This window comes from Furipterus horrens, unplaced genomic scaffold (assembly GCF_987537825.1).
Source record: "Furipterus horrens unplaced genomic scaffold, mFurHor1.1.pri manual_scaffold_17, whole genome shotgun sequence".
NCBI lineage: Eukaryota > Metazoa > Chordata > Mammalia > Chiroptera > Furipteridae > Furipterus > Furipterus horrens.
Genome location: NW_028327187.1, coordinates 83,583,670 through 83,606,990, shown reverse-complemented (window position 1 = coordinate 83,606,990; position 23,321 = coordinate 83,583,670). Strand labels below are relative to the sequence as shown.

The 23,321-nt window shown below is 40.4% G+C and overlaps 1 protein-coding gene across 4 annotated transcripts in view; it reads left to right on the top strand.

Moving 5' to 3' along the window:
• The window catches only part of RGN (regucalcin), a 45,934-nt gene that overhangs the window by 4,676 nt on the left and 17,937 nt on the right, over window positions 1-23,321 (top strand). For 3 of the 4 annotated variants that reach the window (XM_090264233.1, XM_090264232.1, XM_090264234.1), the window contains 5 exons: window positions 1,844-2,026; window positions 9,021-9,236; window positions 19,075-19,206; window positions 19,572-19,726; window positions 20,383-20,478. In XM_090264233.1, coding sequence (XP_090120359.1) covers window positions 1,844-2,026; window positions 9,021-9,236; window positions 19,075-19,206; window positions 19,572-19,726; window positions 20,383-20,433 — 737 coding nt within the window. In that variant the 3' untranslated portion in view covers window positions 20,434-20,478. Of the gene's footprint in view, window positions 1-1,843; window positions 2,027-9,020; window positions 9,237-19,074; window positions 19,207-19,571; window positions 19,727-20,382; window positions 20,479-23,321 lie in introns of those variants that run through there. The other variant, XM_090264235.1, reaches the window with a different exon arrangement.

The window sequence follows — 23,321 nt, the reverse complement described above, 5'->3', positions numbered from 1 at the left end:
TTTTCAATTTCTAGTTCTTCTTCTTCACCTTCTGGCACCCCTATGATTTGGATGTTGGCCTGCTTATAGTTATCCTATAGGTTTCTGAACCTCTCCTCATTTTCCTCACTTTTTGTTTCCTCTTTCTGCACTGGTTGAATGTTCCTTCCCTATGTTCCAATTTATTGATTTGATCCCTGGTTTCTTTTCCCCCACCACTAGTTTCGTATTATGTTTTCATTCATTTCAGCAGGACTAGCCTTCATTTCTTCCCTGTCCTGTTTAAGATCTGCTGTTAGGTCTGTAATCATTCTTATAACCAAAGCTCTAAACTGTGCCTCAAAAACATTTCCTACCTGCTGCTTCGTTAGATTAGATATTTGCTGTCCGGTCAGCTGCAACACCGGGATCTCTATCATGATCTGTGCCATCCTGACAGTTTTGTGTTTACCTTTGCTTCCTGAGCGGAGCTGTCACACCCCCACACTATAAGGGGCGGAGCCCTATGCACTGGTCACAACCAGCAACCCTTCTCACCACGCTATGGCGTTTTCTGTGGGGGTGGATGTCCAAGATGGATTCCTGCAGCTCACTCTCCACTGAGAGCCCAGGAGCCTCCTCCTCTGTCCCCACCCTCTCCAGGCCTCACTATCCAAGGCAATGGGGGTCTGCCTTCCCTGGTGTAGGAATCGCAAGCTGACGGGTCTGGTCTGCAGCCAGAGGTGCTCCCCAGGCGCTTCTTGTCTCTCCTTAAATACTGTGTCTATGTTTACCACTGTCCCGCCGCTGTCGCCGCTGCTGCCGCCGCCAGCACAGCTTGACCTCTCTGCCCTGGCTTCACCTCTCCTACCCGTCCAGACAAGCACCACTTCTTTAAAACTTCATGCACTGGACTTCCATTTATTTTCTGGAACTTCTAGTTATTTCTGGTTTTGCAGTAGTTGTATTCCTTCTTTGTCATGGAGGGAAACAGAGTGTATCAATCTAGGCCTCCATCTTGGCCAGAAGCCTCCTGTGTGTGTTTGCCTCTGTGTCTTAGGTAGAGCTGTCGCTCCTGTGTGGATGACTATTTCTTCTTTATATCTTTGTTTGTTGGACTTTGATGCAGTTTGATTTTCTGGAACTTCTGGTTGTTTCTAGTTCTGAGGTAATTGTATTCCTTCTTAGTTGCGGAGGGAGATGCAGCATGTCTGCCTATGCCTCCATCTTGGCCAGAAGTCCCTGCTGGGCCAAGAAACAATTTTTAATTACACAAATTTAATTAAATTTAAATTACATTCCAATAAAATATTTTAATCAAATTAACTTGTTTAACTAATTAAATTAAATAAATATTTAATTAAAATTTTAAAAAAAATTATTTAATTTTTTATTAAATAAGGCCCCTTAAAAAAGAAAGCCCTGTACTGAAGAGAGAGAAGGCTGTCACAAAACCTAGTTGCTGGAACTAAACACAGTTTGTCTCTGAATTTCCTGGAGGTCAAGCAAATTGAGCATCTCTTATTCTGTGACAACTGCTCTGGTGCCACCCCCATTAGGAACCTCGCCTCTGAACTTGATGTGGCACCTGCCCCAAAGTGTGGTGGCTGCTGTGTTTTGACTTCTCTGCTAGACTGGGAGATTCCAGTCGAGTTCGCTTTCATTCACCTTTCCGTCCCTGCTGTACAGAACAGTGCACGGAGTTTCTTATCAACAAATATACTCGATTACGTAGCTTTCACTATTCAACAGAAGGAAGAGAGCACTCCCATTGTCAAAATAACTGCAGTCCTCTTAGAGACGCCAGGTGGCGTGATAGTCTCAACGTGCTGTTCAGCTACTTGGGCTGCTTGCTGCATCCTGACTGTTGCTTTTGCCTCTGCAGATGCCCCAGTCAGCTCTGTGGCCCTCCGCCAGTCTGGAGGCTATGTCACCACAATTGGAACAAAGTTCTGTGCTTTGAACTGGGAAGATCAGTCAGTCACTGTCCTGGGCACAGTAGATAAAGACAAGAAAAACAATCGATTCAATGATGGGAAGGTGGATCCTGCTGGGAGATACTTTGCTGGTATGGTTTATCTTTAGTACCTACTTACCCAAGCTTGGGAGAAAGTCTAACAGCTTTAATGGTAAAAGTGTTATACCTAATTGGTCTTGGGTTTTTTATTATTACTTGAGTAGTTTGTATCACTTTTTTTAAAATCCCATGAGAAAAACTTCATAGATATTCCTTTCGGTTTCTGTTTCTAACAGACTAAAATTTATATGGTACTTTTGTGGTTTAAATAAGAGTGTTTTTTGTTTGTTTGTTTAAATAAGTTTTAAACACAGAAGTATTGTTGTTGATGTTTAAAATAGAAATAATTTCAAATTTACAGAAAAATTAAGATTTGTACAAACACCCTGTATACCCTTTACCTTAATTCACCTATTGTCAATATTTTGTTCCGTTTGCTCTCTCTAGATATATAAATTTTTCTCAAGAATCATTTGAAAGTAAGTTGTATATATCAGGTGCCTTTACTACTAAAATATTTAAGTGTGAATTTCCCAAGAAAAATGACATATTCTTACATGACCAGAGTATAGTTATCAACTTAAAGAAGTTTAACATTGTTACAGTATTTTATCTAACATACTATCTGTATTCCAGTTTTGTCAATTGACCATCTGGTTAATTTTAATGTCCTTTATAGCATTTTACCCTCCAGTACAGGATCCAGTTTAGGATCATGTATTGCATTTATTTGTCATGTCTCTTTAATCTTCTTTAATCTGGAACAGATATAGTCTTTCTTTGTTTTTTATGACATTGCCATTTTTTTTAATACTCACCTGAGGATATGTTTATTGATTTGAGAGAGAGGGAGAGAGAGAAAGAGAGAGAGAAACAACAATGTGAGAAATAATTATCTATGTGAGAAACATTTATCAGTTGCCTCCCATACGCACCCCAACCAGGGATCAAACACACAACTTAGGTATGTGCTCTTATCAGAACCTTTTGGTATACAGGATAGTGCCCCAACCATTGTGCCACCCAGCCAGGGTTATGACATTACCATTATTAAAGATCATAGTCCCAACCCAACTCCCCCCTTTTCAATAGAACAGTCCTCATGTTCCTCATGTTTTTGTGTTTGTCTATTGTTTCCTCATGGCTGGATTGATGCTATACATTCATGTTTAGAATACTGCATAGGTGATATTCTGCCTTTCTTGGGGTATCCCTTCTGGATACCATCTGTCCCTAATTGGTAATGTTAGTTTTGATCACCCAATCAAGGTCTTCTCAGATTTCTCTACTGCACAGTTATTATTTGATTGCAATTTATAAGTATTTCATAGGGTTTGTTAGTTACCCTTCGCTGTGTAACAAATTACCCTGAAATATAATGGCTTAAAATAACAAACATTTATTACCTCATACTCTTTCTGAAGGTCAAGAATTTGGGAGGTTCTAGTTTAAGTTTATGTTGTGAAATTGCAGTCAAGCTGTTGGTTGGGGCTACAGCCTCAGAAGAGGCTGGAGTCTCTGAAGGGACCAGGAGAATCTCCTTCTAAACTCATTAATGTGGTGGGTTGACTTCTGTCCCTTACCTTTTCATAAGGCTGCTTAGAACATGGCTTTCCTCAGAGCTGGTGATGAGAGAGAGAAGAAGGAGGGAGGGAGGGAAGGAAGGAGGGGGAGAAGAAGAAAGAGAGAGGGAGACCAAGATGGAAGCTAGTTTTATTATAACTAATGTTGGATGTGGCATAGCATCACTTCTGCCATGTGCTAGAGGTCACGCAGGCAATGGTGGAGAGAATTGTTCGAGGGTATGAATACTGGGAGGCAGGGAGGCAGAGACCATTAGGGGCCATCTTGGTACTGGCTGCAAAATGGGAAGATACTTTATATCCAAGTGAATACCCTCGTCCTCATCAAAATTTCCCACTTAGATTTTACATTCTTTGATGAATCTCGCTTGAACCAATCTTTACTGTGATGGTTGATGAATGACTTACATACAGCTTTAAATGAATTTTAACTACAGTTTGAACTTCAATAATGCATTTCATATGTATTTCTCACTTAACTTCCATCATAACAACCCTATAAATTAGCAAAAGTTGATTCTAAAAATCTGCTGTTTCACCTCCCCACACTGCCCCCTCCCATTATCCGTCATGCTCTACTAGCTCCATTCACTTTCAGCATGGAAAGATAGGTGAGATCTTAGCAGCTGGTTGTTGGTTGCTCCCCACCTTCCTAGTCCAGGACAGGCTGAAAGATTAAAGATGAAAATCTGCTGGAAGTCCTTCTGTCGATAATTTCTGCAGGATAAAGAAATATAATTGGATACTTTACCTCCTGTTGGAAAAGATTTTCTCACTCCATTATGGGTAGAAGTTTACAGTTCTGTGGCACTTTGTGAAACAAAATAAAGATGCCCCCAGTTCTTATCCTCAGGAAACGCCTCAAAATTGTAGGCATCATTGTGAGATACATACTGGTTGTGTGAATCTGCCAGAAGCACCTGAGAACATTTTTCTAGAGAGAGTTCATATCTTTCAGCAGGCGCTGAGAGGTGTCCCTGGACCAGAAAAGGGTGGGGTCATCTGATAAGTCTAGATGGAGTCTCAAGATAGTAGGTAGTACTCTGGAGATGTCACCACACACAAAGTCTCACTTGTCTGCTCACTGCTGGTTACCCATGTATAACCAAGACCCCAGGTTATTCCCTCCTCTTAAGGAAGAGCTTTTCTCAGCAGGGGGAGATTCACATTCATGTTCCAAGCAACTCTTTCTGTGAGGTAGATAATAGGGAGGAATATCAATGAAACAAACCCAAATGCCCTATAGCAAGAAACTCCAGCAGGAAGAGCTTATCATGTCTTGCTTCCTAATGAGGCTTTCCAGTTTTAGTCCATTATTCTCTAACTCACTCTTCTTTCGGATGGAGCTCGGTAAAGTAAATGAGCTTTCCAGTTTCTTCCTTAGAGTCAAACTCTGCTCTGTCCCCTGAGATCACACTCATGTCTATCTAAATGAATATCCCATGTGCACTTGAGAAGAATGTGTATTCTGCTCTTGTTGAATGGAGTGCTCTCTAAATGTCCCTAGATCCAGTTGGTTGATGCTGATCAGTTCTTTTGTTTCTTTGCTGATTCTTTACTTGTATTTATTACTGAAAGAGGGATGCTGACATCAACTATTACTGTGGATTTGTCTCTTTCTCCTTCAGTTCTAACTTTTGCTTTGTGTATTTGAAGCTCTGTTGCTAAGCATATACATATTCAAGATTACTATGTTTCCTTAGTGAATTCTCAATGTATAGTATTCCTCTTTATCTCTGGTAATTTTCTTTTCTGTAAGTATATTTTGTCTGATATTAACATCTTTCTGATATTAACATAGCCTTTCTAGTTTTATTTTGATTGGTATTTGCATGGTATATATTTTTCCATCCTTTTACCTTTAAGTTACCTATATCATTATATTTGAGGTGAGTTTCTTATAGACAGCATATAGTTGGATTTTTAAAAACATTCTGGCTGGGTGGCTTAGTTGGTTGGAGCATCATCCTGCACACCAAAACGTTGCAGGTTTGATCCCCAGTCAGGGCACAAACCTAAACTGTGAGTTTGATCCCATCATGGCACGTACAGGAGGCAACAAATTAATGTTTCTCACATCTCTCTCTCTCTCTCTCTCTCTCTCTCTCTCTCTCTCTCCCCCTCTATTTCCCTTCCTCTCTAAAATCAGTAAACATATACTCAGGGAAGGATTTAAAAAATTTTTAAATTACTTCTGACAGTCTCTATCTTGATATATTTATATTATTTACACATAATGTAATTATTGATATGCTTTGACTTTGATCTACCATTTTATTATTTCTTCTATTTCCCTCTGTATTTTTTGTTCCTGTTTCCTTTTTTCTGCCTTTTTTTGGGGGGGGTTATTTGAACACTTTTTAGAATCAAATTTTAATATATTTATTGTGATTTTTTTTAAAAATAATTTATTTATTTATTTGTTTGTTTATTTATTTATTTTTAGAGAGGGGAAAGGAGAAAGAGAGGGAGAGAAACGTCACTGTGTGGTTGCCTCTCACTTGCGCCCCCAACTGGGGACCTGATGTGCAACCTAGTTATGTGCCCTGACTGGGAATCGAACCAGCGACACTTGGCTCACAGGCCGACGCTCAATCCACTGAGCCACAGCAGCCAGGCCTATTTATTGTGATTTTTCACTATATCTCTTTGTATAGCTTTTTAAGGTTGCTGAAGGGACTGCAAAATATATAGTTAACTTTTCAGTATATCTAGAACCAATATTTTGCCACTTCAGTTGGTAATCACCTCTTTATGCTATAGTTCTCTTTATGTACATACATTGAAAATCCCATCAGAAAATGCAGTTTTTGCCAAAAAAAAGTTTTTACTTTCAACAATCAGAAATATTTTATTCTTTTAAAGATTTTATTTATTTATTTATTTTTATAGAGATAGGAAGTGAGGGAGAAAGAGCGGGAGAGAAACATCGATGTGCAAGAGAAACAATCGGTTGCCTCTCTTACACCTCCACCTGGGGACTTGGTCCGAAACCCAGGCATGTGCCCTGACTAGGAATGAAACCAGAGACCTTTCAGTGCTCAGGCCAACACTCAATTCACTGAGTCACACCAGCCAAGGCCAAAATATTTTAAAGAACTAAAGAGAAAAACAGTCTATTATATTTACTCATATATTTACTATTGCTATTGCTCTTCTTTCATCTCTTATGTTTCATGCTTCCTTTTGGTATAATTTCTCTTCTGTCTGAAGAACTTACTTTAGCAATTCTTTTAAAGCAGGTCTACCAGCTATGAATTCTCTTAGTTATACTTTATATAAGAATATCTTTATTTCACCCCCATTCTTGAAGGATATTTTCACTGAATATAACATTTTAAGTTGACACTTTTTTTTCTTTCAGCAAATTAAAATTTGTCATTTCTTTCTGACCTCCATATTTTCACATGAAAAACTTATTATGGTCATTGAAATCATTATTCCTCTATATTTATTATATCGTTTTTCTTTCATTGATCTCAAGGATTTCTATATGACTTTAGTTTTCAGAAATTTTATTATGATGCATCTGGGTATATGTTTCTTTGGGCTTATCCTGGTTTGGGTTGGCTCAGCTTCTTGGATACATAGTTTTGTGCTTTTCACCAAACTTGAGGAATTTTGAGGCATTATTTCTTGAAATATTTTTTGGCCCTGTATTCTTTCTCCTTTTCTCTAGGAATCCAGTGACACATATGTCAGCGCTTTTGTTGTTATCCCACAGGTCCCTAAATTTTTGTTCATTTTTTCCAATCTTTATTATCTCTGTTTTTCAGATTGGACAATTTCCATTGATCTGCCATCAAGTACACTAACTCTCTCTTCTGGCATATCTTTTCTGTTACTGAGTCCATCCAGTGAGATTTTTTAGTTCAGTTATTTTATTTTTCAGTTCTAAAATTTTCATTTGATTATTCTTTATATCTTCTATTTCTTTGGTGATATTTTCTATTTTGAGTGTTGTTTCAAGACTGTTTACAAATTGCTCATAAGAGCTGTTTTAATCTTTGTCAAATAATTCCAAAATATGTACCATTTTGTTTTCTGCATGTGTTGCTTCTTTTTCTATACGAGTTGATATTTTCATGCTTCTTTGTGTTGCCAAGTAATTTTGGATGGTATCCCGGATATTCTGACTATTATGTTATGAGACCCTAAGTCTTGTTTAAATCTTATAGAGAATGTTTATATATTTGTTTTAGTATGTAATCTGTATGTTTAGGTTAAGACCACAAGTTCTAACCTGCTTTCTCTCAGGTGCCATTAGGATTTGTCCCACATGCATGCCATTCAGTGGTCCATCTGAGGTATAGAAGGAATTCTATCCACAGCACTACTCTCAGTCTTTGGTATGCTAATTAGAATCAGATCCATGCATGTACAAGTAGAAGCTGAGCCCAGGAGATCACAGACAGTTTTGTGGGGTTGCATGCCTGTGCAGCATCCCTCTTCACTATCTCCAGGTACTTTCCAGTTTGCTGGAGCTCTCCTTTCATTCCCCCAGCCAGAAACCAACCATCTCTATTATTGTGCTGCCTCCAGGACCAAGTGGCAGGAAGACAGAGGCAGAACATAAAAGCAACAGTGTTTCGCTCTGGCCTTTTGGAGCTGTAGCTCCATCAAATAGAGAAGAATGTCCCCTTCCTTCAGAGTTTTGATTCTTATAGTTTCCTGTTGCTGGACACTCTCTGCTGTTGCTACCCCTTGCTGCAGAATTGCCTCAGGACTGATGCATGACAGAATGGAGAAAAGGGAGTGGAAAATAACCAGGGGACTTCTTCTACTCTCTCTGAACCTCAGGAGTTTCCTTTTCTGCTCCTTGAATCAGATCTAGAGGGTTGATTTTGGATCTCTGTCTGCACCACAGTATTTACTTGCACGTTTCAGGCCGTATTGAGTTCAAGCTGGTACACACCGGAGGATAAAATGGAGAACTCACCACCAACTAGGTGGCAGTTCAAATTCTGGTATTTTTCCCTGAGCTTCCTAATATTTGCTTTTCAAAGTTCTCAAACAGCTATGCCATGCATTTTGTCCAACTTGTATAGTTGTGTAGCTGTACTCAATGGGAAAAAATGAGGTTGGTGCAGATGTACTTCCTATCTGGAACGAGAACCTCTGTAGTTTTTATTTGCGTTATAAGCAAAGTAGTTGTCATTTAAAAATATATAGGACTGGAGGGAGTAGGTTAGGGGGCGGAGGGATCAAGCAAAAAGGAAAAAAGGATTCATGGACATGAACAACAGTGTGATAATTGCTGGGGGAAGAGAGGGTATAAAGGGACTAAATGGTAATGGGAAAAATACAATAAAGATTAAATTTAAGAAAATATAGGACCCAAATTGGGATTGTATAAATTCTTTACTTTAGTCATGGGAAGGAACCCTGGTAAGAAAAGGTAGTATTGCCATGGGCAAGATGCTGTGGGGCTGAGCTCAGTCATTGGTCTTTGGTTTTTGTAGGCACCATGGCTGAGGAAACAGCCCCAGGAGTTCTGGAACGGCACCAAGGGTCCCTGTATTCCCTCTTTCCTGACCACCATGTGGAAAAGTACTTTGACCAGGTGGACATCTCCAATGGTTTGGATTGGTCGCTGGACCACAAAATCTTCTATTACATCGACAGCCTGTCTTACTCGGTGGATGCTTTTGACTATGACCTGCAGACAGGGAAGATCTGTATGTACTTTTTCATTAGTTTTCTTTATACTGCTCATTTCTTTCATATGTATCTCTTTAGTAAGCTGCCTGTCCCTGAAACCTTGTGAAAAGGTCTTAACTTTGTGAAATAGAGAGCTTTCCAATTTTATTATCTCAGTATAGTAATGATTACACAGACTTGACTGTGACACCAGTCAAGCCATGGCTCCTGACACAGCTAAATGTGGCCACAGCTGACATAATATGGATAAATCTTTAATCCTCTTTCTTGCCACCATCACTAGAAAAAGGTCCACTATAAATGTGTCCTGTTCTACCAGGATATGCCTAAAGGCAAATAATACACAGTACAATGGGGTAGAGGAACAGAACGTTAGAGTTCGGGGTTGATATTTTTTATGTGCACTTTAGTTAACTATAGGCAAGTGCTTAGAGACAAATTAACAACTTTTCAAAATGGAAAAGTTAAAAAAAAAGTAGTTACAGATTGTTCAAGTCCGTCAATGGGTTCTAAATAAGCGAGAGTTGGAAACTCAGAGGGAAGGAATCATTGAGAAGAATTTAGAAGGGACTACTTGGAACTATTTCATGAAAAATGCCAAACCACAAGAGCAAAACCGATAATTGAAATGACTTGAAAAAAATCATGAGATTCTTGTGTAGATTTAATCAGAGGTAGAACATTCCAGTACAGATATTTTGCTCTGAAATATGTAGTGCTCTTGACTCAAAACCATCAGAAATTGAGTTGAAGTCTGACAACCACAGATTTTAAAAGATTACATCCATCCAGACTGATAGGAAGGGTGGAGACACAGGACAGGCTGGTCCCACATACACTTGTGGTGGATGAAAATTTGGGAGGTATATCTTGGGATTGAGGAGTCCCAGCCCCACACCAGTCCCCCAGCTCAGGGTTCTAGTGCCAGGAAGATAAATCCCCACAACTTCTGGCTGCAAAAATCAGCAGGGATTGAGTCAGTGGAAGAAACTTCTGGAGTCCCAAGCAGTTCCTCTTACAGAACCCACACATGAACTTATTCAGACTCACTCCCTCTGAGCCCCAGCAGCTGGTAGCAACTTGAAAGGCACCAGTGGCATACAGGGAGATTCTGAAGTGTCTGGCATCAAGGCAAGAGCTAGGGGACAGCTTTTTCCCAGACATAAAGGTGGGAAGAGCCACAGAGCTAGCAGGTGGGTGACATATCACATTCCATCAACCTTGCTAACACTGTTTGCCCTGCCCTGAGATCCCCTGAGGCTCCATCCCACCCAAATTACAGCTGTTAACAGTGGTTATTCCATGTAAGTGGCTTGTCCTGGTTCAAGGTTCACAACTTCCAAAATCCTTTCAAAAAAGCAACAGTTGGCCTCAGTGAGCTCCCCCACCCCCTGTAACACCTGCTAAGTGGTCCCAGGCAAGGCAGTAGCAGCAGCTAGCCTAGATCCACACCTTGGCCTCACCTGGGACTCTCCAAGCCCAGCACAAGTAGAAGCCATCTCAGATTGCCTTATAGCTCAGGCAGGGAGGCCCAGGGAAAAACACAGGTTGGGGGTGACTTTGGCCTGCACCACCCAGTAAACCCCAAGGCCTGTGCACACAGTAGAAAACTACAGACTACATTGGAGCACCACCACCCTGCCGCTGCACAGCTGGTGCTCCAGAGAGAGTAGAGGTTGGCAGTCAGTAGTCACAGCCAATCCTTGCAACTGATTGGCCTGGCTAAGCCCCTCCCGTTGACCTGCCAACAGCAACCAAGGCTCAACTACAAGAGGAAGGTGTATTGAGCCCGCATGAAGGGCGCACCTCGAGTACCCAACTTCGGTAATAGGAGAGTCTGTGCCACTGGAACCTACAGGACACCTACAACATAGTCCATGCTACCAAGACAGGGAGTCATAGCAGCTCTACCTAATACATAGAAACAAACACAGGGAAGCTGCCAAATGAAGGAACAAACATAACACGAATGAAAGAACAGAGCAAAATTCAAGAAAAAGTACTAAATGACTTCCAGCCAAGATGGAGGCATAGACTGACACGCTCCATCTCCCTCCACAACTAAGAAGGAATACAACTACCACAAAACCATAAAAAACTAAAAGTTCCAGAAAATAAAGCTACATGGAAATCCAGCGTATGAAGTTATAAAGAAGTGGTGCTCATCCAGACAGGTAGGAGGGGTGAAGCCAGGGCAGAGAGGTCAAGCTGTGCTGGTGGCAGCAGCTGCGGCGACAGCAGCAAGACAGCGGTAAGCACAGACATTTGTATTTAAGGGGAGGCGAGAAGACCCTGGGGAGCACCCCCAGCTGCAAACCAAACCCATCAGCTCGCGATTCCAACACCAGGGAAGGCAGAACCCCATTGCCTTGGACTATGAGGACCAGAGGGCGTAGGGACGGAGGAGGAGGCTCCTGGTCTCTCAGCAGAGAATGAATGGCAGGAATCTATCTTGGACCCCAGCCCACACACAAAGTGCCACAGTGTGGTGAGAAAGGACACCCGGTAGTGATGAGTGCACAGTGTCCCGCCCCCTATAACGTAGGAGGTGTGACAGCCCCGCTCAGGGAGCAAAGGTAAACACAAAACTGTCAGGATGACACAGATCATGATAGAGATCCTGGTGATGCAGCTGACCGGACAGCAAATATCTAATCTAATGAAGCAGCAGATAGGAAATTTTTCTGAGGCACAGTTTAGAGCTTTGGTTATAAGAATGCTTAGAGACCTAACAGCAGATCTTAAACAAGACGGGGAAGGAAAGAAGGATAGTCCTGCTGAAAATGAATGAAAACACTTATGAAACTAGTAGTGAGGGAAAGGAAACCAGGGATCAAATCAACAAATTGGAACATCGGGAAGGAACAAACAGTCAACCAGTGCAGAAAGAGGAGACGAAAAGTGAGGAAAATGAGGAGAGACTCAGAGACCTATGGGACAGCTATAAGAAGGCCAACATCTGAATCATAGGGGTGCCAGAAAGTGAAGAAGAAGAACTAGAAATTGAAAAATTATGTGAAAAAATAATGAAGCAGAACTTCCCTAACTTGGGGGAAAAAATAGACTTACAGGTCCAAGAAGCACAGAGAGTTCCAAGAAAACTTGACCCAGAGAGAATCACACCAAGACATATTATAATCAAAATGTCAAAAAATAAGGATAAAGAGAGAATCTTAAAAGCAGCAAGAGGTAAGAAGAGAATTACATACAAAGAGGTCCCAATAAAACTCTCAGCTGATTTCTCAAAAGAAACTCTGCAGGCAAGAAGGGACTGGCAAGAAATATTCAAAGTAATGAAAATAAAAAACCTACAACCATGATTAAGCTATCCAGCAAGGCTGCCATTCAGAATAGAAGGGCAGAGAAAGTGTTTCCAGGACAAAATAAAACTGAAGGAGTTCATCAGATCCAAACCACTGTTATATGAAATGTTAAAGGGACTTGTTTAAGAGAAAGAGGATCAAAACTATGAACATTAAAATGAAAACTGTATCACAACAACCAACAACAGAAACTAGGGAACCGAAACAAAAGCAAAGTAAGTAGGCAACGAGAGTGGGAAAAGAATTATAGGTATGGGGAACATTATTGGGGGAGGTCAACAGGGAGGGAGAAGGCGGGAAGGGGAGGGAGATGGTACAGGAATTAAGAAGCATCCTAGGAGGGAGTGGAGTAGCTAGGAAGATGTTGAGAAGAACTATATGCAAAACTAATGGGCATGGACTAAGGGGGGGTGACAACTGGAGGGAAGGGTCACTGGGTGGAGGGGAACAAATGGAAAAGAAATTGGACAACTATAACAACATAATTGATAAAGCATATTTTTTAAGTATATTTTATTGATTATATTGTTACAATAGTTCCAATTTTTTCCCCTTTGCTCCCCTCCACCCAGCACCCCCCTTCCCCAACAATCCCCTCCCCAAGTCCATGCCCATGGGTCATACATACAAGCTCTCCTGCCTCACCCTTTCATATATTCTTCTTCTTTTTTAAAAAAATAATTAATTAATTAGTTAAATATTTTAACAATAAAAAATAACAATCCCTCCCTCTCAGACTTAAGACCCTTTACAATCTTATAAAGGACAATGAACGAGGGTCTCGAGCTCCTCTAGCTGCTTCAAGCTGAACATGGTTATCGTCCTACCTACCCTTGGGTCAAGAAATCCCTAATAAGAGTGGGGGTGTGGAGGGGAGGGTGGCCTTCCCACAAGGGGAAGGATCGTGCAGACTCCAGGTTGGTTGGCTGTCTCTGGACAACGGCATGCTTGGTTTAACAGGCTGGCATCCTTGTTGTATTCTGGGGGCAACAGGGTTAAAGGACATCATTCAATCCGTAACCACTAGATGACAAAAGACAGGTATTAATTTTTCAATGTCCCACATTAGGGAAAAGAAGGGCTTCTTTGGAGGAAGGTATGCCAGGTACATCTCACCTGTCCAAAACCCTTTTGCCCATTATACTTAGTTTGGACTGAGGGAAATATTTTAGGTTTCCCCCCCTCAGGCCTCTGGGCTCTTTCTGTCCAAGCCATTAGAACAGAAAAGAGAAACCAGTTTTAAAGTGAAGCCCACAGACCACCCCGTTCTTCACCAACCCAGCCACTTAGTTCAGCCAAACCATTGAGTCTCAGGAGGCAGCAATGCAGACAGGATTAAGTGAGGCCTATACGTACAGACAATCACTCAGGTAATGAGATCATAGGCTTATGCCCTCTGGTTCAATTTTGCTCATTTGTTTGTGTTGTTCATTAGTTTCCTATAACAGGTGATAGCATAAGGTAATTTTCTTTTGTTGCCTGGCTTATTTCGCTAAGCATAATTCTCTCTAGTTCCAATCATGTTGCAAATGGTAGAAGTTCCTTCTTTCTTTCAGTACTTATTCATTGTCATTTTCCCTTTGTACTCATGTTCCTCTCTGTCTCTCTCTGTTTCTTCATCTTCTTAAAGCAGACCCTTTAGCATCTCTTGCAATGCTGGTTTGGTGGAGATGTATTCTTTTAGCCTTCTTTTGTCTTGGAAACTCCTTATTTCACCTTCCATTTTGAATGAGAGCCTTGCTGGGTAGAGTATTCTTGGTTGTAGGCCTTTCTTTTTCATTACTTGGAATATATTTTGCCATTCCCTTCTGGCTTGTAGTGTTTCTGCTGAGAAATCTGATGATAGCCTTATTGGAGCTCCCTTGTATCTTATTAGTTGTTTCTCTCTTGCTGCTTTTAGGATTCTCTCTTTGTCTTTGAATGTTGCCATTTTAATTATGATGTGTCTTGAAGTGGGCCTGTTGGGGTTCATCTTCATTGGGACCTTCTGTGCTTCCTGGACTTGCATGATTCTTTCTCTCTTCATGTTAGGGAAGTTTTCTGTCATTAGTTTTTCAAAGAGGTTTTCTATTCCTTGTTCTTCTTCTTCTCCTTCTGGAATTCCTATGATACGGATATTATTACGTTTCATGTTGTCCTGCAGCTATCTTAGAGCCTCTTCAGTCTTGTTCAGTCTTATTTCGTTTCGTTGCACTGTCTGTGAGTTTTTGTCTACATTGTCCTCCAGCTCGCTGATCCGATCTTCTGCTTCCTCTAGCCTGTTTTTAATTCCTTCTACTGTGTTCTTCAATTCAGAGATCGTATTCTTCATTTCCTCCTGGCTCTTATTGATAGCTTCCATGTCCTTTTTGATGCTGGTATAATTCTCAGTAAGTTCCTTATAGTTCTTCTGGAGTTCACTGTAGTTTTTCTGGATTTCTTTGTAGTTTCCGCTGAGCTCATTGAGCTTCTCCATAATCCATGCTTTCAATTCCATATCTGATAGTTTGCTCCCCTCTGTTTCATTTAGCACTCCTGGGGACTCTACCTTTCCTTTCGATGGGGGGTTGTTTCTCTCTCTCCCCATTTTTGTGATTCCTATTGTTTGTTCGATAAAGCATATTTTTTAAAAAAGAAAAGAAATGCTAAAAAATAAGAAAAGAAAAAGAACTAAACAAAATGAAGACAAGCAATCTATCAGACGCAGTATTTAAAACACTGATTATAAGGATGCTCAAGGAACTTGAACTGATTTCTCAAAAGAAACTTTGCAGGCTAGAAATTGTCAAAGTCATGAAAAACAGAGACCTACAGCCAGGATTGCTCTACCAAGCAAAACTATCATTTAGACTCAAAGGGCAGATAACGAGCTTCCCAGACCAGAGAAAGAAACTAAAGTATTTCAAAATCACCAAATCATTATTATATGAAAAATTTTTAATGTGTTTTATTGATTATAATATTACATTTGTGCCAATTTCCCTTCCCTCTGCTCCCCTCCACCCGGTGGCCCCCCTCCCTCCAGTTGTCCCCCCCTTTTAGATCATGTCCATTAGTTGTGCATACAGTTCTTCTCAACCTCTCTCTGTCTATTCCATTCCCTCCTACTATGATCCTTAATGCCTATATCATCTCCCTCCCTCTCCCCATTCCCCCTCCCTGTTGACCTCCCCCCAATATGTTCCCCGTATCTATAGTTCTTTTTCCACTCTCGTTGCCTGTTTAGTTTGCCTTTGTTTCAATTCCCTAGCTTCTGTTGTTTCTTGTGATGCAGTTTTCATTTTAGATTTCATTGTCTTGATCCTCCTTTTTCTAAACCAGTCCCTTTAACATCTCATATAACAGTGGTTTGGATCTAATGAACTCTTTCAGTTTTATTTTGTCCTGGGAACACTTTCTCTGTCCTTCTATTCTGAATGACAATTTTGCTGGATAGAGTATTCGTGGTTGTAGGTTTTGGATTTTCATTACTTTGAATATTTCTTGCCAGTCCCTTCTTGCCTGCAGGGTCTCCCTTGAGAAGTCAGCTGATAGTCTAATTGGGACCCCTTTGTACATAATTCTTTTCTTCTCTCTTGCCGCTTTTAAGATTCTCTCTTTATCTTTAATTTTTGACATTTTGATTATAATGTGTCTTGGAGTGGTTCTCCCTGGGTCCAGCTTTTTGGAACTCTCTGTGCTTCCTGGATCTGTAAGTCTATTTCCTTCCCCAAGTCTGGGAAGTTCTCCTTTATTATATTTTCACTCAATTTTTCAAGTTCTAGTTCATCTTCCTCGCTCTATGGCAAACCAATGATTCTTATGTTGGGCCTTTTATAGCTGTCCCAGAGGTTTCTGATCCTCTCATCGTTGCTTCCCATTTCCTCTCGCTGCATTGGTTGACTGCTTGTTCCTTCTCCATATTCCGGTTTTTTGAAATGAACTCTGGATTTTATTTCCTCACCATCTGTCTCGTATGTGGTTTTGTTCCTTTCGTTATGAGTGTTTTTCGCTTCTTTCTCATCTTTTTCCAGATCTTTTGTGAATTCTGTAAGCCACCTGATAACAATGGCCCAGAACTGAGCATCTGACAGGTTTCTTATCTGTTCATCTGTCAGGTTCTCCATCTGTTGCCTGGTGAGCTGTGCCACCGGGATTTCTATAGTTGTCTGCCTCATTTTGACAGATGCATTTTGTTTTCTTGGGCCGGCTGTAGGGGGCAGTGCCTGTGTATTCGTAATGACCCAGCGACCGGCGCCGTTTGACGTCACAATCCAGCGACCGGCGCCTGTCCGCGACCTATTTCGCAGCCCTGTGGCGCTTTCTTTGGGGGCGGGGGTCCAAGATGGATTCACACAGTTATTCTGCTAGGAGACCGGGATCCGTCCTCCCGTCCCCCTGGGCCTCACTGTTCAAGGCGATGTGGTGGCTGCTTTCCCCAGCGTTGGGGTCGCGAGCTGCCGGGGGTTCAACTGCAGCCGGGGTTGTTCACCCCGCCGCTGTCCCAGGTGCGACCGCAAACAGCTCCGCCCCCTTTCTCTTGTCCTACCTGCCCAAAGAGCGCCGCTGGTTTATAACTTCATATGTTGGGCTTCCGTGTAGTTTTATTTTCTGGAATTTCTAGTTATCCTTTGTTTTGAAGTAGTTGTATTCCTCTCTAGTTGTAGAGGGAGACCTAGCGCGTCCGTCTAAGCCTCCATCTTGGCCGGAAGTCCCTATTATATGAAATTTTAAAGGGGCTTATTTAAGATAAAGATGATCAAAACTATGAACAATAAAATGGCAATAAATACATATCTATCAACAATTGAATCTAAAAAACAAACTAAGTAAACAAGAAGAACAGAGATAGAATCATGGTTATGGAGACTGTTTTGATGGATGCCAGATGGGAGGCAGGTGTAGAGGAGTGGATGAGAGGCCGAGAGCATTAAGAAGTACAAATAGGTAGTTACAGAATAGCCACGGGGATGTAACATACAGTATAGGAAATGGAATAACCAAAGAACCTATAGCATGACCCATGGACATGAACAATGGTGTGGGGATTGCCTGAGGGAGTGGGGATGCTGGGTGGAGGGAGGGAAGGGAGAAAAATGGGACAACTATAATACCATAATCAATAAAATATAATTTATAAAATGAAATATGTAGTACTCTTTTTATTACTCTTCTTACCCATTTTACTTATACATGGTTTTAACATTTTTTCTATTCATCGTCATCATCGGCAGCCGTCTGTCTCGAGAGACGATGGCGTAGCTTCTTGAGAGTCTATCTGCACCGCCGAGAATGGCTGTGCAGTCCGACTCGGGAGTGACAATCCCTGCCGCACTTGTTACAGGTGAAGGCAGATGGCTGTTGTTGCTGCTGTTGACGCTGCTTCCGCCTCGATCTTTTCTGGACCGCCTCCTCGTTGCGCGCAGCCTCTGCCCGTGACGTACCTTGCCTGACCGCGAGCCTCCAGGCTAGGCGGTCGTCTGCTTGAACTTCCCATGTGTTGAGATTGATGGAGCATTGTGTCATGTCCTTTTTGCAGATGTCTTTGAACCGCAGTTTTGGGCGCCCTGTCATCCTCTGGCCTTCTGCTAGCTCGCCGTAGAGGAGGTCTTTGGGAATACGGCCTGCATCCATTCATTTTTTCTATTATACCTCAATTTTATCACTGTAATGGCCTGCGTTTTGTACTGTGAAGTTTCTCTGGATTTTGATGTTTGTTTGTATATACTATGTTTCTTCATTTAAGGTCAGTTAGTAGGTTTCAGACTATCCCTCCTTTCAGAAAAAAACACTTCCAATATTTAGTTTTGATAAGGTGTTTATGGAGCATTCAGTTTGGCAGAAACAGAACTCATACATCTTACTAGTTTTCGTGCATCAGTTGATCACATGGTACCATTAAGTTGCCTTTTATATCTTGGAGTTAATCAAAGTAGGCATTTTTCTAAGTAAAACAACAGAGGTCTAACCACAGACTGAAGTATATCTGAGGCAGGCATGCAAGGCTTCAGTTCAGGTCAGTCTCAAAAATATCTCTTGGCATTTAATTAAGAATTCTGCTTCTATTTTTTTTCTTCTCCTCTGAAAGCTTAGACAGACATGTCTTTAGCCAAACTAAAGGGAATGAATCCACCCCCAAATCATGTGGTAGAAATCCTTTGTTGAGGGCACCCATCTACGTTTCTGGACATTGTTTTGAGTTAGGAATCCTTCTCAACCATCCCACCTGTGGTGCCCATACACCAGACCTTAGATAAGCAGCAGTGATCAGTGTTTATAATCAGCTTGATTGCTCATTATTTGATGCTCAGTATTGAGTGACTTGTTGCTTTGGGGCATGTGTATGTTTAAAGACTTTATTTATGTTTAGAGAGAGGGGGAATGGAGGGAGAAAGAGAGAGCAAGAAACAAAATGTCAGAGAGAAACAGATTGGTTGCCTCTCATAAGTGCCCTGATCAGGGACCAAACCTGCAACCCAGGCATGTGCCCTGACCAGAAATCAAACCAGAATAACGCCAAACCAACTGAGCCACACCATTCAGAGCTATTTCTTTTTCTTTTTTTTAACCATAGCCAACCGCAGAAGTGTTTACAAGTTGGAGAAAGAAGAACAAATCCCAGATGGAATGTGTATTGATGCTGAGGGGAAGCTGTGGGTGGCCTGTTACAATGGAGGAAGAGTGATTCGTTTAGATCCTCAGACAGGTAGGCCCACAGCACAATGGAAATCCCTATCATGTCTAGAAAACACCAGGTGGTAGGAACCTGGGACACTTCATTACTAATAAAGTTAGACAGCAATATATTCGAAGGCCTCCATTGGATGATTTTAGAAATAAAGGCCAAAGATATAGCCCCAAATTTATAGTCAGAACTTCTTTTCTTGTGTATGTATGTCTTTTTGCTCAAAAATAAATAAATTATCAGGAAAGGTAGGTTAAATACATGGTTGAAGTCTGACCTCCTCCATCTTCTTTAAACTTCTCTATTGCTCTGCAAGGGGCCCTGAAAGCTTTCACAAGTTAAAATTTGCTAGAAGCAGGTTTTAAATAAAATATTTGGTGGTCTAGGGAAAAGACTCCAAACTGTGACATTGCCTGTTGATAAAACAACCTCATGCTGCTTCGGAGGGAAGGATTACTCTGAACTGTTTGTGACATGTGCCCGGGATGGAATGGACACTGAGGGTCTTTTGCGGCAACCTAAAGCTGGTGGAATTTTCAAGGTGATCTGGCTACTTCTTTTAAGGGTGAGGTGGGAGATCCTAAGATAACTAATCAAGTGATCAGTGTTTTTTTATACTTCCAAAACACAACCCCTTTAGCATTGTAAGGCCATCATGCTAGACTTAAAAACTTTATTTAGATTTTCTAGACTGAAAATTATCTGAAGTCCAGGACAATATTTTTAGACTGCTTTGTACAGTAGTGTATGCTGAAATTCTATAAATCAGTAGAATGGGCTTGGAAAACCAATATTTGAAACATATTTATAAGATTAGTTGATTATTTTTATGTCACAGGAATATTATTGGGTTTTTAACTTTTCTGCAACAAAACAGATGCCTATTAAAATTATAGACCTTTTGAGCTGAAAAGGAATGTAGAAATCATTTGGTTCAAATTCCTTTTTTAACAGCTGGGAAGGTAATAGAAATAAATTCAGTTTTAAATCCAAGTTAGTTGCAAACAATTATTATCTGTGTGAACAATTGGATTAGATCATAAATACCTAATCAAGTAATTCCTTTGTATGATAGGAAATAAAACAAGAATAACAGGTAGCTAAATATAATATGAATCATGAAAATGCTTTTGAAGAATACTTGTGAATTACATTTTATCACAGTTTCTCTTTTCTTTTCTTTTTTTTTTTCAACAGATAACTGGCCTGGGGGTCAAAGGAATTCCTCCCTATCCTTATGTAGGATAAGTGACAGGCTTTTGCTAGTGGAGGAAACTTTGAAGACAACAAAAAAATTCTGGAGCTGAAATTTCAATCTAGTTACCAAAAAAAGAGGCAATGATATAACAGAATTAAATGTTTATTTTCTATTTTAAAAATGTAGAGACATTTAACAAGGGCTGGCAGATAGATTTGATAACATACCGTAAGACCTTCTGCAAAGGTACTACAGAAATGTCCAGAATTGTTCAACTGTCAACCAGCCTCTTGACTCTGAAAATTGCTGGTGAACAGGGGGAGAGAGAAGAGACTGCATCTGTTCTGTATCCTGCATTTGATACTTACTATAGCTAAAGCTTCAAACAAACTAATAAATAGTAATCTGGTAAAGTCTTATTACCATTATGTTGCTTGTTGTTTTCATCATAATCACAAAATGTGCTGCAATGGTAACCTACCTTCATATTACTCTTCCTATAAAAATTATTTTTATTCTTAATTTTTTAATTTTTATTGTTGTTCAATTACAGTTGTCCTGCATATTATTTTATTTTTTTCCTGAGTGTTGAATTTTTTAAAATATATTTTATTGATTACTGTATGTTGTTACAGTAGTTTCAATTTTTTCCCCATTTGCTCCCCCTGCCCAGTACCCCCCTTCCCTTCAGCAATCCGGCCCCCCTTAGTTCATGTCCATTGGTTGTGCGTATATGTTCTTTGGCTTCACCCTTTCCTATATTATTCTTAACATCCCCCTGTCTAGTTTGTATTTACCAATTATGCTTCTTAATCCCTGCACCATTTCCCCATTTCTCCCCCTTCCCCTCCCAGCTGATAACCCTCCAAATGATCCCCATACCTATGATTCTGTTCCTATTCTGGTTTGCTTAGTTGGATTTTGTTTTTATTTTTAGATTCAGTTGTTGATAGTTGTGAGTTTGTTGTCATTTTAATATTCATAATTTTTATCTTCTTTTTTTTAAGTAAGTCCCCCTGACATTTCATATAATAATGGCTTGGTGATGATGAACTCCTTTAGCTTTACCTTGTCTGGGAAGCACTTCATCTGCCCTTCCATTCTAAATGATAGCTTTGCTGGATAGAGTAATCTTGGTTGTAGGTTGTTGCTTTTCATCACTTTGAACACTTCTTGCCAGCCCCTTCTTGCCTGAAAAGTTTCTTTTGAGAAATCAGCTGATAGTCTTATAGGAACCCCTTTGTAGGTAACTTTTCTTTTTTCTTGCTGCTTTTAAATTTTTTCTCCTTATCTTTAACCTTTGGCATTTTAATTATGATGTGTCTTGGGGTAGTCATCTTTGGGTCTAGCTTATTTGTGACTCTCTGTGCTTCCTGGACTGGTATGTCTATTTCCTTTGCCAAATTAGGGAAGTTTTCCTTCATTATTTTTTCATATAAGCTTTCGATTTCTTGCTCTTTCTCTTCTCCTTCTGGCACCCCTGTGACTCGGATGTTGGTACATTTAAAGTTGTCCCAGAGTTTCCTAATTTTTTCAATTTTTTTTCCTTGTTCTGTACTGGTTGACTGTTTTGTTCTTCCTTATGTTCCAAATCATTGATTTGAACCCCAGTGTCCTTCCCTTCACCACTGGTTTTGTGTGGATTTTCTTTCATTTCATTTAGCATAGCCTTCACTTCTTCCCTTATGTGTTTGCCATACTTAAGCATATCTGTCAAGCCTGTCATCATCTTTATCACCAGTGTTTTGAACTCTTCACCTGTTAGGTTGGCTATCTCCTCATCACTTAGTTCTCCCACTGGAACCTTGATCTGTTCCCTCTTTTGGGCCATATTTCTCTGTCGCCTCATCTTGGCAGGCTCCTGTGTTTGTTTGCCTCTGTGTCTTAGGTAGAGCTGTCACTCCTGTTATGTTGTAAGGGGCTGAGCCTTAGGTTTCTGAGTGTTTAATTTTTATTGTGTTTTTCCATTACCATTTAGTCCTCTTATACACCCTGCCCTCACCAGGAATCACCACACTGTTGTCCAAGTCCATGAGTCCTTTTTCCTTTTCACTCAATTCCTTCACCCTCTAACCTTCACCCCCCCACCTTAGCTGTCATCCTGCTCTCTATGAGTCTGTCTGTATTTTGCATGCTAGTTAACTTTGTTCATTAGCTTCCACATAGGAGTGAAATCACGTGGTAATTGTCTTTCTCTGACTGGCTTATTTCACTCAGCATAATGTTCTCCAGATCCATGCATACTATCACAAAGGGTGAAATTTTCTTATTTTTCACAACCAAGTAGTATTCCATTGTGTAAATATCCCATAGTTGTTTTATCCACTCATCTACTGATGAACATTTGGGCTGCTTCCATATCTTGGCAATTGTAAATAATGCTGTAATGAACATAAAGGTGCTTGTATTCCTTCAAATTAGTGTTGTGGGTTCTTTTGGATATATTCCCAGAAGTGGGATTGCTGGGTCAAAAAACAGATCCATTTATAATATTTTGAGGTATCTCTATACAGCTTTCCACAGTGAATGCACCAGTCTGCATTCCCATCAACAGTGCAAAAGGGTTCTCCTTTCTCCACATCCTCACCAGCACTTGTTGTTTTTTTATTTGTTAATGATGGCCATTCTGACCGGTGTAAGGTGATATCTCATTGTGGTTTTAATTTGCATCTCTCTGATGATTAGTGACATTGAGCCTCTTTTCATATGCCTATTGGCCATCTGTATGTCCTCTTGGGAGAAGTGTCTATTTGGTTCCTTTGCCTATTTTTAAATTATGTTTGTTTTTTGGTGCTGAGTTTTGTAAATTCTTTATAAATTTTGGATGTTAACCCCATATCAGATGTATTTGCAAATATGGTCTCCCATTCTATGGGTTGTCTTTTATTTCGTTGATGTTTTCCTTTGCTGTATAAAAACTTTTTAGTTTGGTGTAGTC